The following is a 10557-nucleotide window of genomic DNA, read 5'->3' as shown; positions in this document are numbered from 1 at the left end:
TAAAAAGCCTGTACAGTTGTGGAACAGCATACTATGGACAGATAAAACAAAGATCAACTACCAGAATGATGGGAAGACAAGAGAAGGAAGAAGGGAAGGAACTGCTCATGATCCAAAGCACACCACCTCATCAGTGAAGCATGGTGGAGGTACTGTTATGTCATGGCCATGTATGGCTGCCAGTGGAACTGGTTCTCTTGTATTTATTGATGATGTGACTGCTGACAAGAGCAGCAGGATGAATTCTGAAGTGTTTGGGGCACCATTATCTGCTCAGATTCAACCAAATGCTTCAAAACTCATTGGACGATGCTTCACAGTGCAGGTGGACAATGACCTGAAGCATATTGCAAAAGCAACCAAAGACATTTTAAGGCAAAGAAGTGGAATGTTCTGCAATGGCCAAGTCATATCATCTGACCTGAATCCAATTGAGCATGCGTTTCTCTTGCTGAAGCCAAAACTGAGGGCAAAACACCCAAAACACAAGCAGGAAGTGCAGACAGCTGCAGTAAAGGGCTGGCAGAGCATCACCAGGGAAGAAACCCAGCATCTGATGATGCCTATGTGTCCAACACTTCAGGCAGTCATTGACTGTAAAGGATTTGCAACCGAGTATTAAAACTGACTGTTTAATTGATGATTATGTTAGTTTGTCCAAATACTTATGAGCCCTTAAAGTTGGGGGACTGTGTGAAGAAATGGTTGTAATTCCTACTCGGTTCATACTACATTTTTGAAAAAAGCCTTAAATGAAAGCTGAGAGTCTGCACTTTAAGCAGGTATTCATTGTTTCATTTAAAACCCATTGTGGTGGTGTACAGAGCCAAAATGATGACAACTGTATCATTGTCCAAATAATTATGGACCTGACTGTGTGTATATACACACACACACACACACCTATCTCTATATCTATCTATATATATCTATATATATATATATATATACATATGTATACATATATACGTATATATGTAAACATGTATACGTGTATATATATATACATACATATCTATATGTATATATTTATATACATATATATGTATATGTATATCTGTATCTATATATATCTATATAATATATATGTGTGTGTGTGTGTGTGTGTATATATATATATATGTGTGTGTGTGTGTGTGTATATATATATATATATATACACACACACACACACATATAAAGAAGTTAGAGGGTAAAATACATGTGCTTTTTGACAGTTTATCTACAGCTCTGATGGTGCATAAAAGCTGTCTATAGACAGGTTTAATTAAACTTGCCTCTTCATTTCAGCATTGGCTGAATTAATCCATATCTGTCAGGTCACCACAGTGGTCTATTCATAGCAGAAGACATCGGGATAAAAGTGGTGGACTGCATATGCTGTGATGAAGGTGAAGATTAGGGCAATAGGTCGGACAACCAAAACAGTCACATAGTTGGAGCCACCGGTAGCCAGGGCAGGGTCCCAGTCTGGGGTCCAGTTGTAACCTGGAAACACAGATTAAGTCAGACAGAGTGGTTTCAGTTTTTGCAGCTACCACAGCTTTAAGTGTGATTTATTCTATACTATGTGTTAGAACTTTATTCACTAACACTATGTTTTAAACAGCAGTACTTTCAAACCAACGTGGGTTATTTTAAACCCAGCTGGATTGCATCTCTGCTTCAAACTGTATTTTTCCAGTTCATATGCCATCACCTACTTTTCTGTGAATCTCGTTCTTGGCTACCTGTTAAGACATTAAGACAGAAATGGTTGAAATGCTTATTGAATGTTTTTAGGGTTAAATGTTTACATTTATTTCTCAGGTTTTCAAGTAGTCTATTAAAGTCAGTGTCAGTAGCAATGCTTACAACATGGAGAAGCTCTATTTTTTGCATGAACAAAAAGTAGACTCACGGCAGAGATTCTCAACACAGGTGCCTTTGCATTTAGAGCAGACTGCCCCTTCATATTCATATGGTCGCCCTCCATTCACATTCCCCCTGCAAAGCAACCGTCATCCAAGTTAAATCACTTTTTCATTTTGAAGGTAGAAAGTGTTGGTTCATTCTGGCATTATCTTTTCTCACAAATTTACACCCTCTTATCTCACTTTTTTTTCTGAAAATGTTCAAATGTAGAAATTGCAAGGAATTGTCACATTTGCTTTGAGATGTTGTCTGTCTGGTCTGAAAAGTGAAACTTAAAGTGACTGTTCAAATTTTTGTAAGTGGGCTTGTATGAGGTATTTATTGTATTACCTACATTGGAAGGCGGTTGGCATGCCCCCAGTTTGGAGAAGCAGGCTGGAGTCTGACACGGAAGCTAAGCAATGTACTGCCGTGGACTGGGTCAGCAATGAAACATATTTTAGTCATGTAAAAAAGTCCTACCTAAAAATCTGTAACAGATTAAATATACAATATACTGACAGAATTTTCACCCCGTTACCTTTCTGTCAGACAGCCCATTCCATTAGGGAAACTGTTTGGTTCCACATCTTACACAAGTCATCAGACTTCACTGGCAAAAACAGTAATTATGGCCCACTGACCACAGGGGCTGCTGGTCTCCAGCTGCCACAATCAGTTAGTAAGTTTGTGTTATTGTGAGACTTTGGAGAATCCAACTAACCATTTTAAATGCCAAAGTCACAGAGTAATACACACACACACACACACACACACACACAGACACACCCAACTGATTGAGGCAGTGGTAGACCAGCAGCTCCTGTGTTAAGCAATATTTAATTACTGTTTTACTGCTGTTTTCTCAGTGGAGTCTGGCTTTGAAGACAGTGATATAATGACTTCACTTCCCTGACGGAAAGCTCTGTCTGATGAAAAGGTGTAGCAATGAAAATACTGTCAATATAGTGTACACTTAAACTGATTTTGATATATTTAGGTGGGACTTTTCTAGGTGGCTAAAATACATTTTATTGCTGACCCTGTCCACAGCAGTACTGAGCCTAGCTTCCATGTTGGACTCCAGCCTGCTTCTCCAAACTGGAGGCGTGTGAACTGCCATCTACTATTGACTATAAGTACCTTATACAACCCCACCTCAAAAAATCGAAACTGTCCCTTTAAAGGATAAGGCTGGAATTGTTTTGTTTCTCATTGTCAACAAACCTCCATTAGAAAGACCAAAACCAATGATGTGTGACTCCATCTCTCAATACTCTGACTTCCCTTACTTGTATGTGACTTTAAATGCTCAGTGATTTCCTTGAACAGCTGGTCACTGTAGACTGAAGTAGTGCCTTAGTTGGAAACTGTTTTCAGGTGCAGATTAACTCTAGTGCTCTAGTACATATTTACAGCAGCAGGATGGTGTGTGTGGGATTGAGTGGAAATAAACTGGGTGCCCAGTGTGTGTGTTCCCAGTGCAACAGTGGGGCTCGTTGTCGTGTTACACAACAATGAGCCCCCCCCAGCATAGGCTTTGCGTGTACCCCACGCTGTAGCCTGACGTGCACCTCCCCAGAAATGTAACTACACATCGCAGCGACACAGACCTCCTGATAATTTTTTTTAAGCTGAAAACCATTTCCCTTAGTGGAAACAAAGCTTTTATTGATTTTTATTTCACAGATATGAAACTTTGTGAAGACAATAAAGCCTCCACAAAAAAGCATTTTAAGTCTTGTGTGTGATTTATCCTGGCTTCATATGCATAAAGGAAATTTCTGATAGTTGCTTGGCTAATTTATACAATGTAAAATGCCATAGACTTGTGCTAATAACAGTAGCATGTTGTATTTTTTTTTTTTTAGAAAATGTGTTTAGTATCAGACAGTTGTTTTATCGGTGAACCCTTCGAGTAGTAATGAAGCTGAATTTTTAAATGTTACCTTTGTTAAATATTGCTGTTGTCCATGGCTTCATATGAGTAGACGAAATGTCCGCTAGCTGCTTAGCTACTATCTACAATGTAAAATGCTATAGGCTTGTGCTAATAACATTAGTGTGTTGGTTTTTGTGGGGAAAATGTGTCCAGCAAAATACAAGTGCTTTGTGTGTGAATGCTGCAAGTTACAGTGAAGCTGATTTGTGTGCTTGTCTTTGAAATTGTCTCTATTAAGCCATGTTTAATGTGTGTTTTGGGTCTTGTTTGAATCAGCTCAACTTGACAGCACTTCACAGAAACCCCACTGTCGACTAGTGTTTTGGAGGTGTAACTGCAGAGGGACACAGACACATCACCACACAAAAATGCTCACAGCTGCATAGGCCACGTGTGTAGGCTAGGGCGTAGGCTCTACAGAGAGCTGACGTGCAAGTATAAAACTGCCTCTATTCTACTGAAACTTGCAAAGTGATTGATGTGAATACCACTTCCTTTACATGACACCAGGGCTGAAACCATGCCTCACCACAGCAGAGAAATGTGAACAAGTAGAGTGTGCAAAGATATCACCATTAACATTTTTTAACCCCATAAGCCCTGGACTCAGATAAATCTCTCTTATAAATCAGAGTTGTAATTTACTTGTACATTGTTCAACTTACGCTGTAGCATAGTTGCATACAAAAAGGACACCCTCTTTGTCAGCAAAGCTGGTGTATTTGACTCCATTCGTGCACAGTTGGACGGCACAACCAACCTTGAAGCTGCTTGCCCACACAACCTGAAAAAACCTAAGGGTTAAACTGTGCAACACAAACCAAATAGAAAACGTCATGAGCAGTTCCTCTTTCTGCATGTTATCAGTATGTTTTAAAACAAAAGTGCACACACCTGTGTGTAGTGGCCACAGACGTTTGTGCAGATGTTGCGGTTGTAGTCATAGTCTTGTTTTTCATCCACCCACCCTTTTATGGCCCTCGACACATCAAAATGGGGTGAGCTGCTAGTCCATATGTTTTCTCCTACAGAGGAGAAAGTAGGGTGCACGCGGCGGACATCTTTGAGGTATCCATTATGTTCAAACACACAGTGTCTTGCCCATGCTCTTGCAGTGATGGCCAAGCCCTCATCCCATGTCTGAATGAATAGAGATAAAGAATATCAAACAGCAGTCCTTTATAATGACTTACCTTTTTAAATTAGGTTCTTAAAGGTTGGTTCATCCAAAAATTGTGGCATTTGTCTAGGTTTTGAAAATGTCACCAGTAGCCTATAATGGAGGACAATGGAATTGAGAAAAATACATGAAGTTGAACAGCAGTGTGTATTTCCCAAACCTATGTCTTGGTTACTGTGGATAATCCACAGACCTCAAAAGCTGAACAAGTTGGTATTGCATTTTTTTAAACAAAAATCTATTCACCTTCAGTGTGGCCTGGTCACAGAGCAGGGCAGCAGGCTATTCATATATTGATATTGTGTTATGAGACTAGATGTCATCTAAGATTTGGGATTTTTTCTTGGTTTTAAAGGCTCCATTACAGTAAAGTGATGTGATTTTCCGAACTTACCAGCTGTTCGAGCCGTTGTGTTATTTGCCCTTAGTCATTATATCCACATTACTGATGATAATTTATTAAAGAATTCATTGTGTTAATATTTTGTGAATGCAGTCAACATTATAATATTGTCGCAATATCAATATTGAGGTATTTGGTCAAAAATATTGTGATATTTCATTTTCTTCATACAGCCCAGCTCTACCTGGTCACACCAAAAAAAATGGCACAGCAAAACTCACTTCACGTCTTTTTGAAAGAGAGACGACTCATAAGGCAAATTGGTGAACTGCTGTAGCTGCCGAGCTAACAGCTAACACGCTAAGAAGCTGGGAACATGCTAGCACCTGTCAGTGAGTAGCTCTCAAGAGACCTTTTGTATCTTCTCTGTACTGTGCTATTTAGGCCTCCTATTCTTTTGTTCTTAGAATTGGTCAGATTTTATTCAGTAGCTATACATTAACTATAGATTTAGGTTACTTTGTGAGGTAGTCGTGTTTCAAGATTCATTCATTAAACTAAATGTTATGGTAGGCCTGACCCTAGGATATGACTAGCTTTCTTTAGGTGTTGTGACAAAAGTTTAACCCTAATTTGATAAAGTTTATGTCTCATTTGGAAGGGATAGAAGCCACTGATTTAAACTACAAGCAAAGAAAGAAAATGCTATTTTACATCAATAGGCTACAACCCTTTTCTTTTTTCAACCCTGGTTTAGAGCCCATTTTAATGTTATTCTCTTGACTTGCCATACTTCCTCTCTCTCTGTCTATCATGAGACCCAACAGTCCTTCTGCCTCCACCACTGCTGTGAGAGTTGGTACAGAATCTGCCTGCACTTACAGGGCTAAAATCACATCACGTTAGCATCACACAGCTAACATTAGCAAGCAGTTATTGGCAGGTTTAAGGCCTTTACTGCCTTTGAAGTGTTGGCATGAATTTTTTTGGGGGCCATTTAATGGCTCAATGTCAGACGTTAGCTGCTGCTGTTGTGTTAGCATGCGCTATAGGCAAACGTGGGACTGACCGTTCGCTCCCTGCCTGAACTGGCTATTACTAAAGGCCCATTTATGTTCACATCAGAGACGGAGACTGACGGAGCCTTCCGTCCATACTCTGTGTTCATTTTGTCTGTATTTGTGCACGTTTCCTGAAAGCTCAGGGATATGGACGAAACTGAGCAGTACCACCAGACATCATGGAGGCAGTGTAGCATAGTTCAAGCGATATACTACAACATTTGTAGATGACAAAGAAATTTAAATAATGGTGGAATGGGACAAATCGATAGCATGGTGAAAAGAATTCTCCGTTCACATGTTGGAATGTATAGCGACCACACAAACCACCGCCGTCGACAACACTGCCTCTGTTTAAAGGTACAATATAACGACCTCCTCCATGGTTGCCTCATTTTGTTGTTGTGTGAAACTTTTGACTCTGCCCTCTAGTGCCATCTATTGACTATATCTATGCCATCATAATAATAATAATGATAATACATTTTATTTATCAGCACCTTTCAAGACACTCAAGGCCACTGTACATAGATGTACAGTACAGGCCAAACGTTTGGACACACCTTCTCATTCAATGCGTTTTCTTTATTTTCATGACTATTTACATTGTAGATTCTCACTGAAGGCATCAAAACTATGAATGAACACATGTGGAGTTATGTACTTAACAAAAAAAGGTGAAATAACTGAAAACATGTTTTATATTCTAGTTTCTTCAAAATAGCCACCCTTTGCTCTGATTACTGCTTTGCACACTCTTGGCATTCTCTCCATGAGCTTCAAGAGGTAGTCACCTGAAATGGTTTTCCAACAGTCTTGAAGGAGTTCCCAGAGGTGTTTAGCACTTGTTGGCCCCTTTGCCTTCACTCTGCGGTCCAGCTCACCCCAAACCATCTTGATTGGGTTCAGGTCCGGTGACTGTGGAGGCCAGGTCATCTGCCGCAGCACTCCATCACTCTCCTTCTTGGTCAAATAGCCCTTGCACAGCCTGGAGGTGTGTTTGGGGTCATTGTCCTGTTGAAAAATAAATGATCGTCCAACTAAACGCAAACCGGATGGGATGGCATGTCGCTGCAGGATGCTGTGGTAGCCATGCTGGTTCAGTGTGCCTTCAATTTTGAATAAATCCCCAACAGTGTCACCAGCAAAACACCCCCACACCATCACACCTCCTCCTCCATGCTTCACAGTGGGAACCAGGCATGTGGAATCCATCCGTTCACCTTTTCTGCGTCTCACAAAGACACGGCGGTTGGAACCAAAGATCTCAAATTTGGACTCATCAGACCAAAGCACAGATTTCCACTGGTCTAATGTCCATTCCTTGTGTTTCTTGGCCCAAACAAATCTCTTCTGCTTGTTGCCACTCCTTAGCAGTGGTTTCCTAGCAGCTATTTGACCATGAAGGCCTGATTGGCGCAGTCTCCTCTTAACAGTTGTTCTAGAGATGGGTCTGCTGCTAGAACTCTGTGTGGCATTCATCTGGTCTCTGATCTGAGCTGCTGTTAACTTGCGATTTCTGAGGCTGGTGACTCAGATGAACTTATCCTCAGAAGCAGAGGTGACTCTTGGTCTTCCTTTCCTGGGTCAGTCCTCATGTGTGCCAGTTTCGTTGTAGCGCTTGATGGTTTTTGCGACTCCACTTGGGGACACATTTAAAGTTTTTGCAATTTTCTGGACTGACTGACCTTCATTTCTTAAAGTAATGATGGCCACTCATTTTTCTTTAGTTAGCTGATTGGTTCTTGCCATAATATGAATTTTAACAGTTGTCCAATAGGGCTGTCGGCTGTGTATTAACCTGACTTCTGCACAACACAACTGATGGTCCCAACCCCATTGATAAAGCAAGAAATTCCACTAATTAACCCTGATAAGGCACACCTGTTAAGTGGAAACCATTTCAGGTGACTACCTCTTGAAGCTCATGGAGAGAATGCCAAGAGTGTGCAAAGCAGTAATCAGAGCAAAGGGTGGCTATTTTGAAGAAACTAGAATATAAAACATGTTTTCAGTTATTTCACCTTTTTTTGTTAAGTACATAACTCCACATGTGTTCATTCATAGTTTTGATGCCTTCAGTGAGAATCTACAATGTAAATAGTCATGAAAATAAAGAAAACGCATTGAATGAGAAGGTGTGTCCAAACTTTTGGCCTGTACTGTATGTATATGTATATATGTATATGTATATATATATATATATATATATATATATATATATATACACACACATATATATAAGCAATACTTTTATTCTACACCATTCTAAAAATTATTTGTGCACATAAAAATGTTTTAACATAACTTCTGAGAGATTAAAATTGAATGTTTTTTAATTTTAGGATTTAAAGTTTGGTGCAACATGATTTAAAGTTAAACTGTGATTTAATCAGGTTTTAAAATCAACCTGGTGCAGCCCAGCCTTAATGTTACAAAAGAGCTAATAAGCTAAGCTTCCTCTATTTTAGATTCTTCTGCCCCTCATTCCCTCTGCAATGTGTTTGCTTTTAATCAGTGTTGCAAATTCATGTATCAGTGTTCACTTAAGTTAAACCTTACATGAAGGTCAATAGCATTTATTTCCTAGATGGTCCAGGGATACAAACCATCAACCTTCCAGTCTCAAGCCACCACTGTACCATGCTAAAACCAACAGAAGGCTGACAAAATAATTACTTCATGAGAAAGGATGTTTTTTACGTCAGAGTTTTAAATCCTTACCCATTAGATGTTCGCATTACTTTCTTGACTGGTTGTGGTGTTAGCGGGTCATTTTACCACTACACATCTTCATTTGTTTCTGATTGTGAGACAGACAGTGAGAAACCAAGGTGCCCATCATACCTACCATGTACAGCATGTCACTTGCAGGGGGACTGACAGACGACCGCGCCCTGTTGTGTTCCCTCACACACTCATCAATGAACTTTCCATCAGTGATTTCTGGCAGTGAGACTGAGCACACTCCCAAGTCCAGGATAATCCAGGCCCACAGTAACATCTCCACCACGCTCTCCATGCCTCAAAGTACAAAGTGCTACAGACGAAAGCGCAGAAGCTGTTTTTGTGACATACACTTGAATCTGTCAAACTTGAACAGGAAATTACACACTCAAGAGGAAGTGGTGCAACTCAGGCAGCTTTCACACCATGAGCTAAGCGAAATTAGTAAAGTGAGTGAGGTGTGATGTTATAAGGTATAAACTGGTGAGAAATGGCTAAATATGCATTGCATGCAAACATTCTTTCAGGTTGTTAGTCAGTTTGACCTGATGGCTTGTGATTTCTACTCCATGTAGTCTGTTGCCTTGTGGTGTGTTTATGTCCATTTGTGGCTAACTGGAAGTGGAAATCAAGCTGGTGCACATTTACACACAATGATGTAGAAAGAGTAGAGCGGTCGAACGATCAAATTTCAATAAATCTTTTGGGGGAGAAAGCAGGTCAACAGTCTAAGTTACATAGAAGTGGAATGTATCACCTGAAACCTGACCTGGAAACCTGAAGATTAATTTGAGATGCAGCTCAGCACTGTTTGTTATTTCTAACTGCTAACAGGCTAACCAGGATCGTGAACTACATCGCTGGGTAGCCATGGCTCCACTTACCTCGCCATCCGGCTGTCAGAGCTGTCTCTCCCTCGGCAAGAAGATCGTTGAGCTGGAACAGAGGATTTCCAATCTCTACAAAATCCAGGAAGGTGAGAGACACCTGGACACTATCCTCTTCGGCCCTGCACAAGTCTCTGCCACTGGTGAAGAGCTTGAGGCCACGGCTCCTTATTCGGCTGATGCCCCCGCTCCTCCAACTGCTGCAGCTCCGGTGACTGGCTATACGCTGGCTGCTGCCGCCGCTCCGGTTCCACGTTCGGCTGTGCCAGCTGCTGCTCCTCCGATGACCGGCTCCATGCAGCACGCTACTGTGGCTCCGGCCACAGGTTCCACTCCACCAGCTGCCGCCTCTGCTCCGGGCTCTGCTATTGCTGCTCCGGTAATCAGCCCTATGCAGCCCGCTGCTACCGCCCCGGCCGCTGGTTTCGCTCCACCCACCCTCCCGGAGGACCCTTCGGCTCGGAGCTAAACCCAAGGGCCCAGTCAGCTCCACTCCTTCACACCGGGAGACCTGGGAGGTTGCT

The 10557-nt window shown here is 41.2% G+C and overlaps 1 protein-coding gene across 1 annotated transcript; it reads right to left on the bottom strand.

The window, feature by feature from the left end:
* Nucleotides 1–1060: 1060 nt before the first annotated feature.
* glipr1a (GLI pathogenesis-related 1a) lies at nucleotides 1061–9527 on the bottom strand. Its single transcript, XM_033614514.2, has 6 exons — nucleotides 9271–9527; nucleotides 4730–4975; nucleotides 4501–4619; nucleotides 1901–1986; nucleotides 1704–1730; nucleotides 1061–1488 (listed from the first exon to the last, which is right to left on the bottom strand). The coding sequence occupies exons 1-6, from the start codon at nucleotides 9439–9441 to the stop codon at nucleotides 1334–1336; spliced, it is 804 nt and encodes a 267-aa protein (XP_033470405.2). The 5' UTR covers nucleotides 9442–9527; the 3' UTR covers nucleotides 1061–1333.
* Nucleotides 9528–10557: the final 1030 nt, after the last annotated feature.

The sequence above is a fragment of the Epinephelus lanceolatus genome, chromosome 23 (genome assembly GCF_041903045.1).
Source record: "Epinephelus lanceolatus isolate andai-2023 chromosome 23, ASM4190304v1, whole genome shotgun sequence".
Taxonomy (NCBI): domain Eukaryota; kingdom Metazoa; phylum Chordata; class Actinopteri; order Perciformes; family Serranidae; genus Epinephelus; species Epinephelus lanceolatus.
The sequence above is the reverse complement of the archived record's forward strand: the minus strand, read 5'-3'. Positions and strand labels throughout refer to the sequence as shown.